Below are 24,899 nucleotides of genomic sequence, written 5' to 3'. Positions count from 1 at the left end.
CCTGAAGCGGACGCTAATAATATAGGCTATCTTTTGATACCGAACCATTAGAAAACATCTGTGGCGGTGATATTAGAGGTTTCCCATGGTCACGAGCCCGGCTTACGGCTTTAGGTCGACTTTGAAGTCTTACCGCGTGTGTCATGTGACCTCCCTCAGAAAACAGATGAAACATATGGCCACCGTTAAGTCAGCACTATGACCCATAAAAAACACCCGAGCTAACAGTTTTCCTCTTTGATAAACACTTACCAACACAGTAGTATGTGGGTCAGTATGTCAGTTTCACTGATCAGCCTTCATTAATTCTCTTTTAGTATCTAAGCACTAATTCATTTAATTGGTTTTCTTGTTTTCGTTTATTTGTTTGAAAGTGGAACTGTAAGAAAAACTACTTTGCTGATTTGCTGACTCCAGGGCTTTTCCATAAGTTTTAGGAGAGTAGTCTGAATCTTCTCTATATAAGAGGTTATAGGAGAGTAGTCTGAATCTTCTCTATATAAGAGGTTATAGGAGAGTAGTCTGAATCTTCTCTATATAGGAGGTTATAGGAGAGTAGTCTGAATCTTCTCTATATAAGAGGTTATAGGAGAGTAGTCTGAATCGTACCCACTCTGGAGACCACACGCTACATGACTTTAAGATCAGTCAGATCGCAAGGCGGCTGGGTGGCGCAGCGGACATTGCGCTCGTCACCAACGCAAGAGACACTGGGTTCGAATCCGGCTGTCGGCGTTGCCTCCGGCTTGGGCCGGCCGTCATACTGCTCAATTGGCAGAGTCAGCGGGTGGAAGTCGATGGGTGGTATTTGGACGTTGTGGACCAGTGACTCCTACAGGTCGGCTGGGGGGACGCCTGCACAGCAGAGACAGGAAATAGCGGGGGTAGTGTGAGCCTCCCACACGTTACACCTCGCCAATGAGGGTCCGCGCTGGCAGGTGAAAAGATGTGACAGGCTGCCTCCTCGTGTACCGGAGGGGACACGTGATGCAAGGCTTTCTATCCTCCCTACAACCGACAGTGGGGGGCATATGCGAGCAACGTTCAAGACAGGGGAGGGAGAATTGGAAACAGCGAAATTGGGATGGGAGAAAAAATTTTAATAAGGAGAAGAAGTGGATACAAAAAAAAAGATCAGTCAGATCGCCGTTCTGTTCAGACAACACTACTCTGTCTTGTAATCGTGGATCTTGAAGTCGTTGTGGTTTCACAATACATGACAGATCGGGACAGGAGTTACACATTACAAGATCTTTCACCAGGAGGAATCCCCAACAAGTCTGTCTGGTCCTCCAAACTACGTTTAGTCACAAACACACATGTAAGATGTGACACTTTGTTTTGGTCAGAGGAATACACTGGGGAAGCACAAGGCAAGGTTCTTGCGGTTTCTCTTTTGCTCTGAGAGAATGAGCTGTCATTTTTTCCTTGTCTGGGTTTAGTTTTTGTTCCCACGCTGCACCCACAGCTTGGTCTCTGTGTCAGTCTCTCTCTCTCTGTCATTTTCTCTCTCTCCACTCATTATTCTCCTTCCATTCTCAATGTGTATATTCAGAATATGAAACTCTTATCGCCAAATGCAGGTGTTAAATACAGCTTTGCAAAAGCATTGCGGTCACAAGTTAGCGGAGAACAAAGCCAACTTGTCAACCACACTCTGGTAATGAGCTGAAAGAATCTCCCAGATCTCCACCCATCCCCTCATGAATGAATGAATAACAACTTGTTACAACACTCTAATAACACAGCAGGGTCAGTGAATATTGCAACAGGCTGAAAAGTTACAAAATGTTCTTACAAAACAGCGTATGGAATTGACAGCTTTTCAATTCAAAGTGTACGTGATCCCACTAGTTTAAAAGTCAATGTATCTCTCAGGCAAATCTTCCTGTCAGTCGTCTTGCAATTTCGCTGATAAACTCTGCTGCTCGCTTTTTTTGTCGGTGAGTGGAACATCAGTATTCTGAACTGGCACAAGAGGTGTGAGAGAGAGAGATAGATAGAAAGATATAGATAGAGATAGAGATAGAGATAGAGAGAGAGAGAGAGAGAGAGAGAGAGAGAGAGAGAGAGAGAGAGAGAGAGAGAGATCAACTGAGGCCAGGGAACACGTCTTGCTGGGAGGAACGAACGGAAACAAGCCAGTAAAGCTCCCTATTGAATCGAGTGGTAGAAGAGCCACAGCGCTGTTCTGGAGAAGAGAAACAGTAATTCTCTCTCTCTCTCTCGCTCTCTCCTCCTCCTTCATTTAATCTCCACTTGTAAAGAGAGGGCCCTCCGCTGTAACATCGGCTGCAAGAACTAAGCTGTCGGAGGAGGAGGGCAAACAAAAAAGAGCGTGTCGCTCCTAATAAAAAAAGGGGGCCTAATACAATAAAAGGAGGGCAACAGATAAATCAAGGGGGTTCGAATAAACGACAAAAACAACCACACGTGAAAAGGGGGCACGTGGGAGCGGAAAGGGAGGGATGCAGGGATGGAAGAGGGGTATGAAGAGATGGATAGAGGAGGGGAGAGAGAGAGAGAAAGAAGAGACGGAGGGCTGGAGGGCCTCGCGCAGGGGGAAGAGGACGGCAGCAGCGAAGGCAGCGGAGTCACTTAGCCTCCTGCCAGCAGACCTGGTGCCAGTGTTTTGTCACAGGGACCTACTGCTGCTAGGCCCTGTCATTAGGCTGTGGCAGCGCAGCGGGAGGGATAACCAGCCATTACATCAATTACACCAGTCTCTCTCTCTCTCTCTCTCTCTCTCTCTCTGTCTGTATAGTGAGTGGAAGGGTTCTAGATCATTGTCCCTCGCCCTTAGTGTTTTGTGTGTGTGAATCTAGCTGGTCTTTAATCTAGTTTGATTAACGCTGTTGTGTTCATTGTTTTTCTAACCCTGTGATATTGGTTGGGGTGTGGTGGGAAAGTGAGCAAATCATGTTCCCCAGATGATCTCTGGGGGTTGTTGTTATTGTTGTCGGTTGTGGCTGGTAGGACGTGCTGTGAAAGTAGAAACACTGCGTTACCCTGCGGTTGAGGGCGTTCTTGCTGCCAAACGATTGCTTCCTGTCCATTTCTTCAGGCCATCCTAGAGCAGATAGAATGAGAGAGAGAGAGAGAGAGAGAGAGAGAGAGAGAGAGAGAGAGAGAGAGAGAGAGAGAGAGAGAGAGAGAGAGAGAGAGAGAGAGAGAGAGAGAGAGAGAGAGAGAGAGAGAGAGAGAGAGAGAGAGAGAGAGAGAGAGAAAGAGTAATCTTATCAGAATGATGCCTGTTAAACAGAATGGGTCTAATAAAATTGGATTGCCGCTTTTATGGAACCTTTCATTATATCAAATGGCCCAAAACTGTGTGTGAGTTTGCTTCTATGCATGTGTAAATGTGAAATATGTGTGAATATGTCTGTGTGTGTGTGTGTGTGTCTATATGTCTGTGTATGTGTGTGTGTATGTGTGTGTGTGTATTTGTGTGTGTATCTGTGTGTGTATGTGTATGTGTGAAGACATATAGCATAGCTCCAGATGACATGAGTTTGATAGTATTTACTGAGGATTGCCAGATAATGTTGATATTTAAATGTAAAAAAAATAATACAAAATAAATGTACATGATCATGCAACATAAAAAAAATTGTTGTAGGAACGGTTTGGGAGAGGGAGGTAGGGAGGGGTTTTAGATTGTGTGTTGTGAAGTTTAGACTTCAGCGAGAGAGAGATAGAGTACAAATTTAACTCTGGCATCTTTAAGTGTGTATTCTTCAACGTAATAGCTTATCTACTAGAAATGTACTGAAAAAAATGTATATATGTGACACAAAAATGCGTTTTTTTTGGCCGGTAAGAAATATGCTTGGCGGGTAGAATTTTCCCATCTACCCGCCACCAGTGTTGGGACTACAAAGTAACGCGTTACAGAAACGAAGTTACTTTTTGCCGCAACTAGTACTCTAACGCATTACTTTTGAAATTCAGTAACGCTACTTACGTTACTGAATGGTTTGTTAGTTCGTTACTGCGTTCTTTTTATGTAGATTCATAGCGAGCGTCCTTATTTCGCCTGCGTTTGTTTTGTTTACTGTAGACTGAAAGGCGCTATATAAAACGAAGTATTATTATTATTATTATTTCTTTCCGTAGCCTCATTCTGGTTTTCGCACTTCTGATTGGCCACTGACGTTCTGAAAGAAATAGACGCTCTCTACAGTAAACAACAAGAGGACGCTCGCTATGAATCTACATAATAAGAACGCAGTAATAATAACGAACTAACAAACCATTTAGCAACTACTTGGAGAGATAATTAATATACAACATGGAAACGAGATAAAGAACATGTTTGAAGGGCTGCTGGAGTCAACTGGACTAACGTTACATCTCGACCACCGCAGACTGGTGACGGTGAGTGCAATGTGTTCACTGAAACTCAAGATCAACGGATTTTGACTGTACGAAATCTGCCAGGGAATCTCATAATACTAATCAAACAATATAAATATAGTCCTTTCATGCACAATTGATATCCTAACTATTCTAACGTTGCAATGCTTTGATTGATATCTTAAACAACGCTGCAAGATGGTTATGAATGAATTAATGAATGGATGAATGAATGAATGAATGAAAACTTTATTTAACAGATTGCAGAATGGGTACAATACAGTACGGCTCAATACATACAATTGTTAAGGGGATGCAGACCTGAGAAAGACGTTTGTCTTGTTTCCATCAGGGTCCCCCATTTTCAATTCATATAGACATTTATGACATACACAACATACATGACATTTATGGCATAGGGACATATAGGTATTTAGTACTGATACATTTGTGACATAAGCGGTATTCAAATATACAGTACTGTTACCCCTAGATCCTGACAGAGTATATACATATGATGGGGAGGGGACTGTACATTAGGAGGGGGTGGGTGGGTGGGAGAGAAATATACATACAGCGGGGAGGGAATATATAATGAAACGCTCTAGACCACATTGCTTAGCAGAGTTCGGTGATGTGAATGGAAACTGTCAAGTTGATCAACCGATTTTGAGTATATGGGGCATGGGACTTGAGCAATTCTTTTTTTATTTTTATTTTTTAAATAACTAAATAGTTACTTTTCACAGTAACTCATTACTTTTGGGTGTAAGTAACTAGTACAGTAACGAAGTTACTTTGAAATGAAGTAACTAGTAAAGTAACTGAGTTACTATTTTTCAGTAACTAGCACAACACTGCCCGCCACTGGCCGGTGAGTCAAAAAGTAAATGTCGTGCCCTGTGTGTGTGTGTGTGTATCTACATGTGTGTGTGTGTGTGTGTGTGTGTGTGTGTGTGTGTGTGTGTGTGTGTGTGTGTGTGTGTGTGTGTGTGTGTGTGTGTGTTACCCTCAGCGGGCAGCATGTCTCCGCTGGTGGGCGTGGCCATGCAGAGCTTCTTGTTGGTGCTGAGGCCTCTGCTGTTGAGGAAGACGGGCAGGTGGACGATGTTCCTCATGTAGTCGTGGCCGTTGATGTTGGAGTCTCTCAGCACGCTGTTCAGGTTCTGGTTGATGGCCTTGATGATGATGTGGGGGTCGCTGGCGAAGATGGAGATGAAGGGGCCTTTGGAGAACAGCACCCTCACCTGGTGGAAGGGGGGGGGGGGGGGGGGGTACGGCAGGTCAGGGGACCTCTGTGTTAACCTTCCACCCGTGTTGCAGTCAAGTCACATGAACTGCAAATCAAGTCACAGCTTTGGACTCGAGTACAAGACTGCTTTTCACACTGATTAGGCCTTGAATTCAGTCTGATTAGGTCTTTAATTCAGTCTGATTATGTCTTTAATTCAGCCTGATTATGTCTTTAATTCAGCCTGATTATGTCTTTAATTCAGCCTGATTATGTCTTTAATTCAGTCTGATTAGGCCTAAATTATGGACGTATCAACTAAGTTATGGACTCGATAGTACAGAAGTAATTAAACTAATTAGAAGCGATGCTTCATAAAGCCATGTAAGTGTTCTAGTTTGACAATTCCAGATTAAGTCCTGTCGGAATCTTTCAATCGCCTTACTGATATTAAAAACCGAACTAATATTAAATGTTTAGTTCTGGGAGTTGAGATCCAATCACACAATTTCGACCAACTGCACGTCAGGACGGGTAGTTTCCAAATCGCTAAGAGGTGTGAGAACCGAGTCTTAATGGTGGGAATGATCCAGTTACTGGTCTCAGCTTAATGTTCTCCCAAGAGCACACAGTGTCAACAGCGGCACATGGTGAGGAGGGGATTTCCAAATGTCACAGGACACTGATTTGGGCCTCAAACTATTCACGGTTCTATTAGCTGCTGGCCGGGCCTTGTGATGCGGGTCACACCAGCGACCTCCACGCCACCAGCTGGATAGTGTGCCCACAGCTCGGGCTGCATCCCCACACTCTTCCTCTCTTCGCCGTCATACAAATGCGACTGTGATGATTATCATATCATATGTCTGGATTAAATGTTTAGTTTGCAGAAGAGGAGGAGGAGGAAAAACAAAAATCCAATTTGGTCATTTTGTGTATCCAAAATCAGTAAGCAAAATTAAGAGAATGAAAAGGCTGTAGATTTAGGAGCCCTGTGGGTTGAGTTTGTGTGACAGAAGAGCCTTCATGGGAGCGGGAGGAGGCGCTTGCCGAGACAGAAGATTACATTAGCACACAGGAGGCTGCCGTCCTCCGGGGGATTACGGCACCAAATAACAACATTTGGCTGTGGAGGAAATTCTATTAGGCCAGCTGGGAGGAGAACGCTGAACTTGGAGAGGGAACTTGGGGACAGCTGGGGGGGGGGGGGCTACTGTTCGGCACTGAAGCCACGGGCTCACATGTGTGCAGGTGAAGCACACACTGGAAAGGTAAGTCTGCGCGACAAGCTTCTCCACAACACTTCCTCTCAAGAGTTATACATTTACATAAATGACGGATATTGAATAATTGAGTTTTATCTAATTATCTTGTCGTCAGCTAGAGGGAGATAAGACACGCAGGCCAATGTAGGCCAACATACGTACTGTACATACATATGAACACACACACACACACATCTACTGTATACCGTGTCCAGCATCTGTAGAACCTTGTCCTGTTCGCAGGCGTCCAGCCCGTCGATGATGACGGCCATGCGGGTCTGGTTCTGCGTGAAGCCGTCGATAGTCTTGGCCATCTTGGACATCAACTCCACCTCGTGCTTCAGCACCTGGTGTGAGAACATGAATAAATAAATTAATAAAAACAAACAATGGACAAAAAAAAGAAGACACAACAACAACTTGAAAGACTTTACAATATAAAGACAAAATCTGCATAAACATAATGTCTCTAAGCAGAGATCACAGTTGAGAGAAAGCATTTTGTGAAATAAAACAGCGCTCGTGGGCTAGTTTTGAAGTAGGGTACATGTGCCAGAAGAGCGGCTGCCTCGCTGATCCGCAGCGGTGAATCACTAGAATGAAGCGCTGCTGCTGCTGCCGCCACACAGAGCCGCTCCGCTGCTCACGCAGGCCGTGAGGCTGCTCTGATACAAAGGCATCGACATGAAAAGCAAGCCGTTCCGTTGGCAGTGTGGATCCAGGCTTAGCCCACTCGGACACCAGGACACCCAAAGATACTGGCACCAAAGTCTGGCACCAAGCAGAGCATAGAACTCTGGTGTTCTGACGTGATGACCCTTCCTACTTTTATAGCTTCCTTGTCACATGAGACAAAAGCGCCGTGTTGATGTTCACCTTCATGAAGCCCTCGCTCTTCAGTTTGTGCACGTTGTTGGCCGCGCTGTGCAGGCGCCTCCTCTGGGAGTTGAGCACGGAGTCGGCCACCAGCCACCAGGTCCTGAGGTTGAGCAGCAGGGCCAGGCCCACCACGCTGCCCATGGCTATCAGCACCGCGTTCACCGTCAGGTTGTCCGGGTCCACCTGGGAGAGGGCAGGGGAGCGTGCATTTCAAGTTCAAGTTTCTTTATTAGTTGTCATACAGAAGTACAGAATACTTTTATACAAAATGCTTCTTTCTGTTACGCTCCAGAGACTGTGTTAGACAAAATAGATAAGTATAAAATAAAATAAGTATAGCAAGTATAAAATAGAAGTCACATACATAGACACAAGTGTTCAGTATGTACATATGTACAATGTTCAATGCAGAGTAGAAGTAACTGAGTTACCATACTGAGAGAAAACGGGTGTTCTGGGGGTGTTTTTCAATGTAGGTGATGTATAGATTGGGGGAGATGACCACAGCTAAAAGGGGCCGGGTCAGAGAGGTCGAAATGAGCAGGAGGTGGTTCAGAGCGAGCAGGAGTCACTGAATAGCAGCACACTGCCAGCGAGAGAATGTTTTGAATTCCGATCCAGAACACATTGATAAGAGCGAGTGTGGGCCAGAGAGCAGGGCGGAGAGAGGTTCATCTTTTTTTTTTGGTCTTTTTCCCCCTCCATTTTCCTCCGATTTTCTCCCATCCCAATGTTAGTCGTATGCCAATTCCCAGTCCCTTCCTGGTCGCTGCGCACTTACCCCCCACAGTCAGATCATCTGGGAGAGTGGAGGCTACCACGTGCTTCCTCCGACACACGTCCAGCCAATCACCGCTTTTCACCTGGCAGCGCGGATTCTCATCGAGAGGGCGTAGCGTGTGGGAGGATCACACTATCCCCCTCAAGTCCTATCCGCGCTTAGCAGGCGCCCCGACCGAACTGTAGGAGTCGCTGTTTACAACGACCCGGACCCACCGCGCCAGCTTCTCCCACCCTCTAATACAGCCAATTGTATTAGTGCAGACGGCCAGCCAAGCTGGTGACAACCCCGGAGCTGTGAGCTGGATTCGAACAGGCGAATCCAGCTCACAGCTCCGGGGTTGGTGACGAACGCAATCTCTGCTCGGCCACCTAACCGCCGAGAGAGGTTCATCTTAATGAAACAGTAATGAAACGTTTTGAAATGTGTGAAAGGTTATTAGCAGTTGTCATGACAGCGTCGCATGACAACCAGGAGAGGGGCGGGGGCCGTCGTTGCTATGACGAAGATCTATAAGTCGAACAGTGTTTTCCGGGTGTAAGGCAGACCAAGAGCGGGCAGACTACAATCTGACTAGAGACTCTCTCCTCTCATCACGGAGAGGGGGGGGGGGGGGGAGGAAGGATGCCACATCATTATTAGCTTCGGCTACCACGAGGATGGTCTTGGCTAACGACCAGGTCTGACCACTATTGGACTGAATAACAGCAGAGACGATAGCAATGAAAATACAATCGGATAACATCTGGGCTGAGGCTTCAATAAACAACGCTTCTCCTTGTAAGGTATTACGCTGTGTCAAAGTGTCGAATTCTTACGAAGGTGGAGGATTATTATGGTTTGCGGATCGCACTAACAGGGAGAGATAAGGTTTGAATCAGCCAGTATATGAGACGTCAGGATCATTAAAATTACACAACGCAGAGGAATTGGATGGAGAGAGGATAACACAAGAAGACGTGATACTGGCCAGATTGATCAGAATCTAACAATACAATATACTAATATACAATATACTATACAGTGCAAAGCAGAAATGGGATGAGGTACAATTTAGGTACAATTTACAGTAAGGTGTAATGAGGTATGGGTTGTAGTGCAAATTCTTTACCAATAAATATAAAGTGTGTTTAGGTGTTCTAAAGTGTGTAAAGTGGGTGCTGCAATGAGTTGTTTGTTTAAAGTGAGTGTGTGCGTGTGGATGTGTGTGCTGTGAGTGCATTTGATGGTTGTTACATAGTGTTATTGTTCGTTGAGCATCCTGATGGCCTGGGGATAGAAGCTTCTTCTGAGTCTCTCTGTGCTTGCCATGAGACTCCGGTATCGCTTGCCTGACCGCAGCAGTTCAAAGAGGCAGTTGTTTGGGTGGCTGGAGTCTTTGATAATTCTCTTAGCCTTACCCATGCACCGCTTGTTGTAAATGTTCTGGAGAGTGGGAAGCCCCCCTCCAATTGTGCGTTCGGCTGAACGGGCCACTCTCTGTAGTCTGCTATGGTCTTGTGCGGTGCTATTCCCAAACCAGGAGGTGATATTGCCAGTCAGGATGCTCTCTATTGTACATGAGTAGAAGTTCTTAAGGATCTTCTGACTGACTTGGAACTTCCTTAGGCGCCTGAGGAAGTAGAGGCGTTGCCGTGCCTTCTTCACAACACTGTCAATGTGTGTGGTCCATGTCAAGTCCACGGATGTGGACTCTGAGGTACTTAAAACTGTTCACTCTCTCAACCAGTGCCCCGTCGATGCTGAGGGGGCTGTAGTCCCTGACCCCCGACCTCCTAAAGTCCACAATCATCTCCTTTGTTTTGCTGACGTTCAGGGAGAGGCTGTTCTCTTGACACCATCCCGCTAGGATCTTGACCTCTTCCAGGTAGGCCCTCTCGTCGTTTGCAGAGATCAGGCCCACCACTACCGTGTCGTCAGCAAATTTGATGATTGTGTTGTTGTTCCGCTGTGCCACACAGTCATGTGTGTACAGGGAGTAGAGGAGGGGACTCAGAACACAGCCCTGGGGGGCCCCTATGTTGAGAGTGATGGATGAGGAGGTGCAGTTGCCTGCTCTCACCACCTGGGGTCTGCCCGTCAGGAAGTCCAAGACCCACTGGCAGAGGTCATAGTTCAAGCCCAGGTCCCTGAGCTTGGCTATGAGTTTGGAGGGGACTATGGTATTGAATGCTGAGCTGTAGTCGATGAACAGCATTCTCACATAGTTCCCCTGCCTCTTGTCCAGGTGTGATGCTGCTGTGTGCAGCACATGGGCTATGGCGTCCTCAGTGGACCTGTTGGGGCGGTATGCAAATTGCAGGGGGTCCAGGTTGATGGGGAGGGAGGAGCAGATGTAGCCCTTTACTAGCTTCTCAAAGCACTTCATGGCTATGGAGGTGAGAGCTCCAGGGCGGTAGTCGTTGAACACTTCATTTATGTGAAGTGTTCAAGTCGGTGTCAATCAAAACCAAGGACACACAGTGTCATAGATGTGAAGCGTTCTCGCATTGAGTGAACTGGTTTTACACAAAGTGCCATGCCTGTGTGCCACCACTAGGGGCAGAGCGGCTAAATGTGAGTGAATTACTGAATATTAATTCATATTAATATTGCTTGTCATGGAGTTGATATGCCATCAAATGTCATCATCTAAAATAGTTCAAAGGGATCAACGATGGCGCAGTGGTAGGGAAAGCCTGGACACACCATACATATTTCATAAGCAATTATATTTAGAACAACTTTCAGATGTGACCGTATTGATTTAACTTTCTAGAGGACACACCTCTATAGGAGTTCATAAATGATTAACCATTGATACTAGTTAGTCTGGAAACATGCAGTTGCTGTTGCAAACCTTGCTTCTAACACAAGTAGACCAAGCTTATATTTCACTGCCACTTAATTACTATGGAGTATAGGCATGCTAAAGGATCACATTAAGAAACCATTATTTTTTTCTATCAAATATATTAAGAAGCCACTATTATTATATATATATATTTTTTTATTATAATTACAACGTATACATGATACTCCCGCCAAGTTCCTGTTGATGCCTTTACCCACCTTGAAGATGGCCAACAGAGCCATTCCAGTGATGAGGCAGCCCAGTGTCAGAACAAACAGCACACAGGACGGAACACAGCACGTCTTCTTCCATTTCTTACCTGGGGAGGGAGAGATGGTGAGAGATGGAGAGATGAAGAGAGGTGTAAAGGTGGAGCGAGATGGAGAGATGAAGAGAGGTGTAAAGGAGGAGAGAGGAAGAGAGGTGTAAAGGTGGAGAAAGATGGAGAGAGATGGGGAGAGATGGTGGAGACAGAAATAAAGAGAGTGAAAGAGGTTGAAACTGGGACTGCAGGGGTTTGGAAACTAACTACAAAAGCCTTTCCTTGGCCCCAAGTAGGGCTGCTGCACGATTCTTGCTAAAATGTGAATCACGATTTTTCTCCCTAAGAATTGAGATCACGATTCTCGCACACGATTCTTATTTTTTTCAATAAAAACATTTATTGCACTATTTCTTAAACAGACAACATAACATATATGAAAGTGCTTAACTTAAACATAACATATATGAAAGTTCTTGACATAGAACTTAAAAGTCTCTTGTAACATACAAAAGAACTTTCTTTTCCTCTCTTACACCCGTGTGTCGCGGCACTTTGCTCTCGTCAGTCAGCTCAGGGCGTCATTTGACAAGCGCTCCGTCAAATTACCCCTTTCGGTTCGGACCTTTGACCCGACTCTAGTGTCAGAATGTTATGAAGTGGATGGCCATTTTGGATAATGACGCTGTTTTTACCGGTACACATATTACAAAACATCTACAAAACAAATTTTCCGTGGGATTTTTATAAACTTGGGACTGTATGACTTAAGGCTATAGAACTGTTGTGTTGTCCAGCTCCTACCTCTCATCTGGAACCCAAAAACAGGAATCTGGCGACAAGTCAACACAAAGGTAAGAAAATATATTGAATGTTGAATTAATAGTGTGTTTTGCTTTACATCATGTAAGTGTGATTGATATTGCAACTGAGATTGTTCCGAAGCAAATAAGTCAACACGTGAATGCAGCGTGATGTGAATGCATAGGGGAATAGGAGCAAGTGTTTTAATGCAACTGCTCTCCATTTTGACGCAAATACATCAGAATTTTTACGATTAATCATGCAGCCCTAGCCCCCAGTATTGCTGCTTGAAGCTTTCTCAAGAATAGGGATGGCCACGAGTAATGTTTTCCCAGATTAAGCACAATTCAGAAATGCAAACACAAACAGAGTTATTGTCTTCCTGTAACAACTCACACCTCGCAGGATTTCAGGGCAAGACTTCTGTTTTAGTGGCACAAAGAAAACCGAGCACCCTCAGAAACCACTCAAGTTCAGGTGAAACGGCGAGTAATCGATTACTCTCACGCCCATCCCTACTGGAGAACCGCTCATCCAAACAACTTCACACTCCACGCGGCACTTTCTTGTGTCCTCTGCAATACACCCGCCAAGTGTGAAGTCAATCAGATGAGGAGTTATGAGGAAATCGAAAGACAGACAGAAATTCCTTCCATTTTAGTTACACCTGTGTTTACCAATCTATGACAAGTCAAAGTGTGTGCTGTGAAGAGAGCATATTTAAACAACCTTGTACATCTGAGGGTTGAAGGGTCACAAAGGTGACAAGTACCTGCTTGGATCTCATCGTTCTTGAAGACCCTGAACAGCCTGGTGGCCATGAAGCCAAACTCTCTCTCACAGGCGTCAGACAAGGTGGCCACCATCTCTGCCATGGAGGTCTCCCCCCCCACGCTGGAGAGGCGGTTGTAGTCTGTGAACAGGAACCTGGACAGCAAACATTATGGAGAGACATGTTGAGACAGGAAATTGATGCTGTGCGGGGGGGGGTTAGCTTAGAACTAAGGGTTTAGGGAAAGAATTTACCGGTATGTTGTTAACAGAACCCCTTCGCTATGTTCAGAGATGTTGTGGTGATTAGGACTAGGGTTGGGTACCTTTCACATTTGAACCGGTGAATCGATACCGGTACCCAACGGTACCTTTTTTCTGTACTCTAGTCTCTAAAAATGTAATCTACCTCAGTTGTAAAAAATTAAATAAAATAAAAAATCCAAATTTCAAATAATTTATTATGATTATTATTTATTTAGAACAATTTGTTAATATATACTGTATATAATATATAATATTGCAGCAAGCGTTGTCTGCATCTAGCTTTGTAAAGTGTAACAACACTTGCAACCATTTTCAGCTTGCCATTGCCCCGACTGCTTTGTTGTTGAATCAAGTCAAATCCTAGGTAAGCAAGTATTGTGCGCGTGAATGTTGACGTGGTTGACCAAGGTTTCGTTTCGCGGTAAACGAAACGTTGACGTCATACATTTTTTATTTTTTATTTTTTTAACACTACCGAAATGTGGCATCGGCGGATCTCACGTGAATCGGTACTCGGTAGTACCGACGTGATTCGATCGGTACCCTCGCTCTGGCCTTCTTACCATTCAGTGGAGAAGAAAATACTGCCCCACTCTCGTTATTTAAAATGAATAAATCAATAAAAAGGTTTAATAAGTTGTGTGTGTGTGCGTCATCACCTGACGGGCAGCGCGCGGGTGGTCTGCTCGGGCAGCTCGGGGGGGTTGACGAACAGCAGCTTGAGCAGCAGCTCCAGGTAGCCCACCTGGCGGGCCAGACGGGTGCTGATCACCCAGGCCCAGGTCCAGTTCTCCCCCTCGCGCCGACCCCCGAAGTACACCAGCACTGGGACACAGGAGGGGGGAGAGAGGTGTCAAGGTCCCACTGAGAAGTGTAACTGACGCATAGAGTTAAGGAAGGTAACAGGTGGTGGTGTTTCTATTATCTTTATCAAGGACCACAATAAAGGCGTGCTTTATTGTATATTCCTTGGTGGATGTTTTTATTTTTTTTGTGTGTGATAGTGTGGTGTATTATAATGCACTGGGCTTTTTTTTTATGGTCAAATAGAGTCAATCAAAATAGTCAGTCGATTCATTCTCACAGTGGCAGCAACATTTCACAGTGGTTGTTAAAAGGACAACTTTACTGTTGAACACCAGTATCAAGACTATAGTAACAAGAGTCATCAGTGTTGATATTGGCTGTACAATGGCGCACTCTAGTGGGTGAACCAAAATTAGACCAAAATACGCCAATAATTATGTAAAAGAAAATAATAACAATAATAATAATAAAAATGTATAGGGCGGGGGGATCACATTTCCCAGGTAAATAAGGGGAAGTTATTTTTTAACAATCATGCCGATTACAACTTGGCCTGAGGACGCACTCCACCAGCTACAGGACTGCTTTGCACACACTGCCTGGGATGTTTTCGAAGACCAGGACCTGTCCACACACAGTACACACAGTACTATCCTACATAAAGTATTGTATCTGCAATGTAACCGCATGCTCCTCAAGGCCCGCAACACCGCCTTCAGGTCAGGTGACAGGGCTCTGTACAGTGCTGCTCGAGCTGACCTGAAGTGAGGAATCAAGGAAGCTAATACGGACTACAAAGAGAGGATTGAAGACCACCTCTCAAGCAACAACCCACGGCAGATGTGGCAGGGCATACAGAACATCACCAACTACAGAGGCTGTGACGCAACAACCGGGGACTGGGATGTGTCGCTGGCAGAGGAGCTGAACGGCTTCGTTGCTCGCTTCGAGACACCACAACCAGTCACAGCCGCCCCCCCTCGCCCCCACCAGCCCCCAGTACTCCCACACTCACTCTAGAGGAGCACAACGTCAGGCGGGTGCTCAGGGCAGTGAACCCCAGGAAGGAGGCTGGTCCAGACGGAGTACCTGGGAAGGTGCTCAAAGCATGCGCTGACCAGCTCTCCTACATCGTCACTGTCATCTTCAACCTCTCCCTGGCACAAGCACTAATCCCACGAGCTCTCCTACATCGTCACTGTCATCATCTTCAACCTCTCCCTGGCACAAGCACTCATCCCACGAGCTCTCCTACATCGTCACTGTCATCATCTTCAACCTCTCCCTGGCACAAGCACTCATCCCACGAGCTCTCCTACATCGTCACTGTCATCATCTTCAACCTCTCCCTGGCACAAGCACTAATCCCACCCTGCCTTAAATCTGCCACAATTATCCCGGTACCCAAGCTGCCACAGACGGCCTCAACGACTACCGCCCAGTAGCACTCACACCGGTCATCATGAAGTGCTTCGAGAGGCTGGTCCTACACCACATCAAGGCCTGCCTCCCCCCACCTTAGACCCACACCAGTTTGCCTACCGGGCAAACTGATCCACAGACGATGCCATAGCTATAGCTCTCCACTCTGCGCTGAGCCACCTGGAACACCGGGGGAGCTATGTCAGAATGCTCTTCATCGACTACAGCTCAGCCTTTAACACAATCATCCCAGACATCCTGGTCACCAAACTGCTGGATCTAGGCCTCCCCACACCCACCTGCGCCTGGATTAAGAACTTTCTGACCAACCGACCCCAGATGGTGAAACTCGGCCCCCACCTCTCCTCCTCCTCTCCCCAGGGCTGTGTGCTGAGCCCCTTGCTGTACTCCCTCTACACCCAGGACTGTAGTCCAGCCCACCCGGAGAACATCATCGTCAAATTCCCTGACAACACGACGGTGGTTGGACTTATTGCAGGGGGGGATGAGTCTGCATACAGAGATGAGGTGCTGAAACTAACAGCGTGGTGTTCGGTGAATAACCTAGCACTGAACACCACAAAAACCAAGGAACTCATCTTTGACTTCAGGAAGAACATTGCAGACCCCACCCCCCTCTGCATCAACAGTGAGGATGTGGAGAGAGTCAGCTCCTTCAAGTTCCTCGGTACCCTCATATCTGCTGACCTCTCCTGGACCGCAAATACAACCGCGGTCATCAAGAAGGCCCAGCAGAGACTTCACTTCCTGAGGGTGCTGAGGAAGAACAGACTGGAGGAGCTGATGGTGACCTTCTATCGCGCTGCTGTTGAGAGCCTGCTGACGTACTGCATAACAGTGTGGTACGCCAGCTGCACTGAAGCAGACAGAAAGGCGATTCAGAAGGTCATAAACTCGGCACAGAGAATCATCGGCTGCCCCCTCCCCTCCCTGAAGGACTTGCACAACTCCCGCTGCCTCAACAGAGCAAAAAACATTATGAAGGACAGCTCACACCCTGGCTTCCACCTGTTCGACCTGTTGCCATCGAGCAGGCGTTACAGGTGCATCAGAGCCAGAACAAACAGGCTCAGAGACAGTTTCTTCCCCAGAGCCATCACCACCCTGAACTCTAACATGCACTAATAATTCACCTTTCCCCCTCCTCCCACACTGTGCAACATCCTACCCCTCAAGTGCAATACCCACCCACTACCGTCTGACACTGTGATTTTTTATTTTTTTATCCACTTTTTCTCCTCTTTTTTTAAATTGTTTCTCCCATCCCAATTTCGCCTTGCCAATTCTCCCTTCAATTCTCCCCTCCCCTGTCTCGAACGTTGCCAGACCATGCCTCCCACTGGTCGGCTGTAGTGAGGATAGAAGCCTTGCATCACGTGTCCCCTCCGGTACACGAGGCAGGGCTCTACGCTAACCTTTTTCACAAAGAGCACATGTGCTCCTAAATGAAAAGATTTAGGAGCACACAAAGAAATTTAGGAGCACACAAAAATATTTAGGAGCACAGTGAAAATATTTCAAGTTTTAAAAATAAATGTATATTTGTACTGTGCAAACGGGACACACATCTGTGCAATAGCACATACCACCAAAGTCACTAGCCCACTGTGTGCGTGTATCTGCGTGTGCAAACGGGAATGGGACACAGACATTTGAACTATTAACACATTGAGTGCCACGGATGCGTTTTGTCGTTAGTTCATGCCGACCTTTGAGTGCCCCCGACGCTATATAGCGTTTGTTTGTCTTTTTTATTATTATTGGCGATTTGAATTCATATTTCATCAATCGAGCCTCGGGTTAGTGCTGCAGAGTCTCTCTGAGCTCAATTGGGAAGATACCGCCCTCTATCGTCTCTCCCTGTGTAACTGCACCCCATTACTTTACACTGCTGAAGGGGGGGTGGCCAGTTTGCTCATTTTACTTTTCCCTCAAGCCAACTGAAGGATCGATTGTGCTCGCCGGCCCGGAAAACGCGTGCATTATGTATTTACAGTACCCAACACTGTAATCAATAAGCGTGATCGATATTTGGAATGGCAATCAGGAATTGGAATAATCTTTTTGGATAACATCTGATCTCAGGTAAGGAATTTATTTTACCAGTCTTAGGATAATCAGAGCTGTTTTCACAGAGATATAAGCGTTTGCCCTATGCGTGTGTGTGTCTGTGTGTGCGCAATCAGGAAATGCGAGAATCGATATTTCAGCCCGCCTCTATATTATACTATCGATAATCTAGCGTTTATTTGAAAACGATTCATAAATAGGCCGAAAAATGACAACGTTTTTGTGTATGCTAGAATATTCCAGTAAATGCCTTTCATCACGGAATCTATATATTTTCCTTGAAAACGAGGGCTTTTCAAAATGCTATAAAACGGAAATGAACCGATTAAAAAACAATCCGTTTCGACAATGTTGACTGCAAACAAGTCCTTGATAAGCGACAGGCAGATTAGACACATAGCCATCATTTAAGACAGAGAGTATGCGTTCACAACGCTATCATTGAAGTGGGTCCTGGCATTTAACCATGTTTTCCCATGTTAATGGCCGGCACTGAAAGTGTTAAGTGATTAATGCCTACTGTGGCAAAGTTGTAGCCAACAACTAGGCCTAATAAAAAAAGTCAGTGACATTGACATTGGCCCCTGTAAATGTCCTAACCCAAACCCCTCCAATGTACAGTAAATTACCAAGCATGGTACAATTGCTGGTACAGTTGTAGTGTCCCCCACCCACCCCTCCTACCCAACCCCCCCGCCCCCCCCCCCCCACCCAACCACCTCCAATGTACAGTTTCTACATCAAACGAAAGTCTTTCTCTGGTCTGCATCCCCTTAACAAAAAGTATGTATTGAGCTGTACTGTACCCATTCTGCAATCTGTTAATAAAGTTTTCAATCAATCAATCAATCAATCAACTACTGCTACAAAAGTAACAATCACTTAACTTTAGCTTTTGCCCCTTTTATGCATACAATGCCTATGTTTTGGCTAGTGTTGCTCTTCTAGAAAAAGAATCCTTTCAGGGTTGCCTATTGAAATACTGTACTACACCTCCAGTACAGAAACATTGTTTATGAGTTTGCGTGTCAGGTAGACCATTGATTGACAGTCGATTCTGCCAATTACGTCACACCGCCTGCACCCACCTCTGCTGTTGATAACGCTAGCCAAGTTAGCACACACACACGCACAGTGGGCCAGTGACTTTGGTGTAGGGGTGTAACAATGCATCGCAATGCATCGATCCTAAGGGGAAGATTCTACTGCATCGATTTGAAAATGTTAGAATCGATTATCGCAATTTTAATGTGTACACAGTGTTATGTTATTATCATGTCCGTTACAGCCAACACAACGACATACGCTACTGCATCAACGTTATGATTAACAAAGCAAGGCATTCGTTTAGTTGCATTAACGTTATATATTACTATTGCTATCGATAAATCTAGGTGTTCTAAAATCTATTGCTATTGGTAAGACTAGAATAAGTTACATAAAACGTAATGTAACTGTCTGGGAAAAGTCTTGCATAGGGCAATGGCGGACTTTCCGGAAGTAAAAAAGCAAATGAAAGCTTCCGATTGGTCATTTGCTTTCTTTCCCTTGAAACCAGTCACGTCCCTCTACTGTGATTGGACCATTGGCTTGAGTGCAATGTGGGACTTGTAGTTTTTGAACGATTCGCAGCGGAGAGAAAAAAGCACGACTGAGGCTGTAAGCTTCACTCGCACACTGTGCAAGTAATTTATTTTTCCGGTTCGCACACATATTATTAGGGGCAAATGCGAGTAAAATGGTCGCACTGTAGAGCCCTGCGAGGAGGCAGCCGTTGCATCTTTTCACCTGCACAGCGCGATCTCTCAGTGGCGAGGAGTAACGCGTGGGAGGCTCACGCGTTGCTTCCTGATTCTGCTGTACAGGCGCACCAACCGACCTGTAGGAGTCGCTGTCCACAACGTCCGATCCCCACCCACCAGCTTTCCCACCCCTAACACTGCCAATTGTGTTAGTATGAACGACCAGCCAAGCTGGTAGCAACGCCGAGAGCTGGGCTCGAACCCAGCATCTCCTCTGTTAGTGGTGAGCGCCTTGCCCACTGCGCCACTTAACCGCCCCTTGTGATTGTTATTTGTGTAGTTATTTTGTATATTGTTGCTATTTTGTATATTGTACAGTATTGTAACATTGTCCTATTGTATAGTATTTTATGTTTCTGTATAGTATTTTATGTTTCTTGTATAGTATTTAATGTTTCTTGTATAGTATTTTATGTTTCTGTATAGTATTTTATGTTTCTCTTTTATTACTTGTGTGATTTTATTACTGCACCTTAAGTTTGAGTCGCAAATCTTGTTGTATGAAAATATAATGACAATAAAGTACAATCTAAATAATCTAATTAATTTGAGGTGTTTCTCTCACCAAAGAAGATGTAGAGCAGGGCCAGGAGGGTGAGGGAGACGGCGATGGCCAGCTTGGGGTCGACGGTGAAGCCAAGGACCAGGGCCACACAGCCACACAGCAGCAGAGTGAGGAACACCACCAGCCAGGAGAACTGGAACAAAGGCTCAATCTGCTGACCTGCAAACGTCTTCATTTCATCTGAGAGAGAGAGGAGGAGAGGAGAGGATGATATGTGTGAAGTTAATGAAGATAATGAAACTATTCACTGAACCATCCCGTGTTAAAGTGAGCATGTTTTGTTTACTGGTTTAAGAGCTTTGAATGTCATACAGCACATAGCCTCAACTCTACTGTACTGTAAGACATTAAATGCTGCCTTACCCTCGAGCTTCTTGAGCAGGAAGGACTTGCCGCTGCCCCACTGGGCGTACAGACCCACACAGATGGGGGGCTGCATGGTGGGCTCACTCAGGATGTCGGCCAGAGCACTGCTGTACAGGTCATAACCTAACATGTCCCCGTCCGACTCCGAGGGGGAGAGGTGCTCTGAGAGAGAGGGGGGGGTGATTAGACAGTATTAGAGTGGAGGATGAAGAGAGAGAGAGAAGGAGAGAGAGAGAGCGAGCGAATGCTACAAAGACAATGACATCTATTGCATTTTACTGTTACATTTGCACTCCGGTTGGATGCCAAACTTATTTTTGTTGTACTGTATGACAATGAATCAATGAATCAACGCCTACAATGACAACCGCCTACAAGTTCATTCTGTCCTGTATCTCTGTATCCGAATGTCATTATCCAACTCGTCTTACTGGCGCCAAAGATCTGGGTGAGGATGCTCTTCTGGTGGGTGCAGTCGATGTTGTATGGCGTCTCGCCGGCCTTGTTGGGCCGGTACAGCAGTCGGCCGTCTTTGGGGTTCCTCAGGAGCAGCTCGGCCAGCTTGCGGCTCCGCCCTCGGATGGCGATGTGCAGCGCCGTGTCTCCTTTCTGTGGAGAGAGAGAGAAGGGGGAGAGATTGATCCTTCTTTACTGACAAATCCACTTTTCAACCTTTACACCCATGTCATAGGAAGTATATTCTTTGGAAATAACTAAATCCATTGCCTAATGAACTTACTTACTAATGATAACGATTTTTATCAAAGAAACAAACAAAATATATATAACACATTCCATCCAGTTGAGACACCCAAAAGAACATGACATAAATTATGGTATTGTAGTGATTCGGTTTTTCCATCCTGGTGCGTCAGTCCAGAAGAAGACGGTCTATGATGAAACACTGGGTTGAATAAAGAATGTATTGCATTGAGGATGTGAGCGTGCTGTGACAACAGGGGGCGTCTGGGTAGTGTAGAGGTCTACCTCCGCCGACAACCGCAGAGACCTGGGTTCAAATCCCAGGTGTCAGCGGTACCTCCAGTCGTCACAGTTGTCAGTGTCCGCGGGTGGGAAGACGGTGAGGGTATGAGTCCTGGTCATTGGAACGGCGACTACTACTGGTCGGTCGGGGCGCCTGTTGAGCAGGGAGGGGATCTGGGGGAGATGGCGTGAACCTCCGTGGCTGTTACGCTCTCTCAGTGAAACTCCTCGCTGTCGGGTGAAAGGAAGCAGCTGGCAACTCCACATGTATCGGAGGAGGCATGTGGTCGTCTACACCCTCCCCAGACTGACAGTAGGGCAGCATGTGGTAGTCTACACCCTCCCCAGACCGACAGTAGGGCAGCATGTGGTAGTCTACACCCTCCCCAGACCGACAGTAGGGCAGCATGTGGTAGTCTACACCCTCCCCAGACCGACAGTAGGGCAGCATGTGGTCGTCTACACCCTCCCCAGACCGACAGTAGGGCAGCATGTGGTCGTCTACACCCTCCCCAGACTGACAGTAGGGCAGCATGTGGTCGTCTACACCCTCCCCAGACCGACAGTAGGGCAGCATGTGGTCGTCTACACCCTCCCCAGACCGACAGTAGGGCAGCATGTGGTCGTCTACACCCTTCCCAGACTGACAGTAGGGCAGCATGTGGTCGTCTACACCCTCCCCAGACCGACAGTAGGGCAGCATGTGGTCGTCTACACCCTCCCCAGACCGACAGTAGGGCAGCATGTGGTCGTCTACACCCTCCCCAGACTGACAGTAGGGCAGCATGTGGTCGTCTACACCCTCCCCAGACCGACAGTAGGGCAGCATGTGGTCGTCTACACCCTCCCCAGACCGACAGTAGGACAGCATGTGGTCGTCTACACCCTCCCCAGACTGACAGTAGGGCAGCATGTGGTCGTCTACACCCTCCCCAGACCGACAGTAGGGCAGCATGTGGTCGTCTACACCCTCCCCAGACCGACAGTAGGGCAGCATGTGGTTGTCTACACCATCCCCAGACTAACAGTAGGGCAGCATGTAGTCGTCTACACCCTCCCCAGACCGACAGTAGGGCAGCATGTGGTCGTCTACACACCCTCCCCAGACTGACAGTAGGGCAGCATGTGGTCGTCTACACCGTCCCCAGACTGACGGTAGGGCAGCATGTGGTCGTCTACACCCTCCCCAGACCGACAGTAGGGCAGTACAACGACCAGGAGGGAATTGGCATAACAACAACAACAGCTAAAACAACAACAACAACAACAACAACAACAACAACAACAACAACAACAACAACAACAACAGTACCTTGTCCAGAGCAGACACCTTAGCTGCTTTATCCAGCAGCAGCTCCACGATCTCTATGTTCCTCATCTTGGTGGCTTTGATCAGAGGGGTCTCTGCCTCCTAACACACAAACACACAGTCAGTGCAACACGTTAGTACACAATGTTTTGCTTTGCAGTCTTACTCTTTTTGGAATCCCACCGGCCACAGGTAAGAGCAATTTAACGTAAATTTCTGCTCGATTGTGCCTTGTTTTCATAGCCATCGCCCCGATCAGCGTATGTTGTTGTACTAACGAATGCCGTTACTGACAATCAATTAATCAGAAACGACCCCCCCCCCTTTCATGCATTCATGATGGAACATAATAGCGATCATATGCATTTGAATTTTTTATTGTAGCGTGTGTAGGGATGAAATGCCAATGGATTTAGTATAATACACGTCGCAGGCTATTACTAGCCTCCCAGGAATTACCCTAAACCACTCTAAAACCATACTTATATTCACCACAGTATAAAACGGGAATGTATGGATGGAATTTTTTTTTTCTTTTTCACATCTTGAACGATAGATACTCTATGTCAAATGGGCCATAGTATTGCATCCATAGCTATAATATAGATTATACAATGGCATGCAAATTTCTCGATTCTGATTGGCTGAAACAGTCAAGTTACACATGGTTATTTCTTATAACCCACGCTTGTGGTCCCAGAACCCGCCCACAACCGAATTACAATCACTCCGCCGTTCGTGGTTTTAGAAATGAAAGCAAGATGGCGAACAATAATCTTTACGAATGGATATGTTGAAAGCGTCACCCTAGTCTACACCCTCCCCAGACTGACAGTAGGGCAGCATGTAGTCGTCTACACCCTCCCCAGACTGACAGTAGGGCAGCATGTAGTCGTCTACACCCTCCCCAGACTGACAGTAGGGCAGCATGTGGTAGTCTACACCCTCCCCAAACTGACAGTAGGGCAGCATGTGGTAGTCTACACCCTCCCCAGACCGACAGTAGGGCAGCATGTGGTCGTCTACACCCTCCCCAGACTGACAGTAGGGCAGCATGTAGTCGTCTACACCCTCCCCAGACTGACAGTAGGGCAGCATGTGGTAGTCTACACCCTCCCCAAACTGACAGTAGGGCAGCATGTGGTAGTCTACACCCTCCCCAGACTGACAGTAGGGCAGCATGTGGTCGTCTACACCCTCCCCAGACTGACAGTAGGGCAGCATGTAGTCGTCTACACCCTCCCCAGACTGACAGTAGGGCAGCATGTGGTAGTCTACACCCTCCCCAAACTGACAGTAGGGCAGCATGTGGTCGTCTACACCCTCCCCAGACTGACAGTAGGGCAGCATGTGGTCGTCTACACACCCTCCCCAAACTGACAGTAGGGCAGCATGTGGTAGTCTACACCCTCCCCAGACTGACAGTAGGGCAGCATGTAGTCGTCTACACCCTCCCCAGACTGACAGTAGGGCAGCATGTAGTCGTCTACACCCTCCCCAGACTGACAGTAGGGCAGCATGTGGTAGTTTACACCCTCCCCAGACTGACAGTAGGGCAGCATGTGGTCGTCTACACCCTCCCCAGACCGAACCATACTTCGGCTGCGCCTCGGGCCTAACAACCACCCATAGGCGTGGTCTAATTTCTATAACCCACTCTGTCTCGTGATGTAATGCTTAAATATAGTTATAGCCTGCAAACAAGGTGACTGACTCCATTGGTTTAATGCGTGGCAGCGCATAGCCATATCCCGGAAACAGCGTGGCAGAGAATGAGTTAACTGTGTGTATCATTGAACTCTGATGAAAGCAGTGAAGCAGTCACACATGCTGGAGACAGTCCAAACCGAAAGGTCAAAGGCTATGGGAACATATTATCATTATGTTCCCTGTGTGTGTGTGCGTGTGTGTGTGTGTGTGTGTGTGTGTGTGTGTGCGTGTGTGTGTGTGCGTGTGTGTGTGTGTGTGTGTGTGTGTGTGTGTGTGTGTGTGTGTGTCACCTTGGTGCAGCTCTCAGTATCAGGGTTACACTGCAGGATGTCTCTCACCATGGTGGCGTTGCCTTTCTCCACCGCCCAGAAGAGGGCAGTCTTTCCATCCTGAT

General features: G+C 46.7%; 1 protein-coding gene across 3 annotated transcripts in view; it reads right to left on the bottom strand.

Annotated features, from left to right (window-relative positions):
• The window catches only part of kidins220a (kinase D-interacting substrate 220a), a 128,180-nt gene that overhangs the window by 71,561 nt on the left and 31,720 nt on the right, over positions 1-24,899 (bottom strand). For all 3 annotated transcript variants that reach the window (XM_084310617.1, XM_084310619.1, XM_084310618.1), the window contains exons 10-21: positions 24,796-24,894; positions 22,799-22,897; positions 20,934-21,111; positions 20,500-20,664; positions 20,137-20,316; positions 14,109-14,274; positions 13,184-13,338; positions 11,564-11,664; positions 7,729-7,914; positions 7,059-7,199; positions 5,366-5,603; positions 3,009-3,070 (exon numbers count right to left, since the gene is read on the bottom strand). In XM_084310617.1, the coding sequence (XP_084166743.1) occupies positions 3,009-3,070; positions 5,366-5,603; positions 7,059-7,199; positions 7,729-7,914; positions 11,564-11,664; positions 13,184-13,338; positions 14,109-14,274; positions 20,137-20,316; positions 20,500-20,664; positions 20,934-21,111; positions 22,799-22,897; positions 24,796-24,894 (1,770 nt within the window). The remainder of the gene's footprint in view (positions 1-3,008; positions 3,071-5,365; positions 5,604-7,058; positions 7,200-7,728; positions 7,915-11,563; positions 11,665-13,183; positions 13,339-14,108; positions 14,275-20,136; positions 20,317-20,499; positions 20,665-20,933; positions 21,112-22,798; positions 22,898-24,795; positions 24,895-24,899) is intronic.

The sequence above is a fragment of the Notolepis coatsorum genome, assembly GCF_963971535.1.
Source record: "Notolepis coatsorum genome assembly, chromosome: 3".
Taxonomy (NCBI): Eukaryota; Metazoa; Chordata; class Actinopteri; order Aulopiformes; family Paralepididae; genus Notolepis; species Notolepis coatsorum.
The sequence above is the reverse complement of the archived record's forward strand: the minus strand, read 5'-3'. Positions and strand labels throughout refer to the sequence as shown.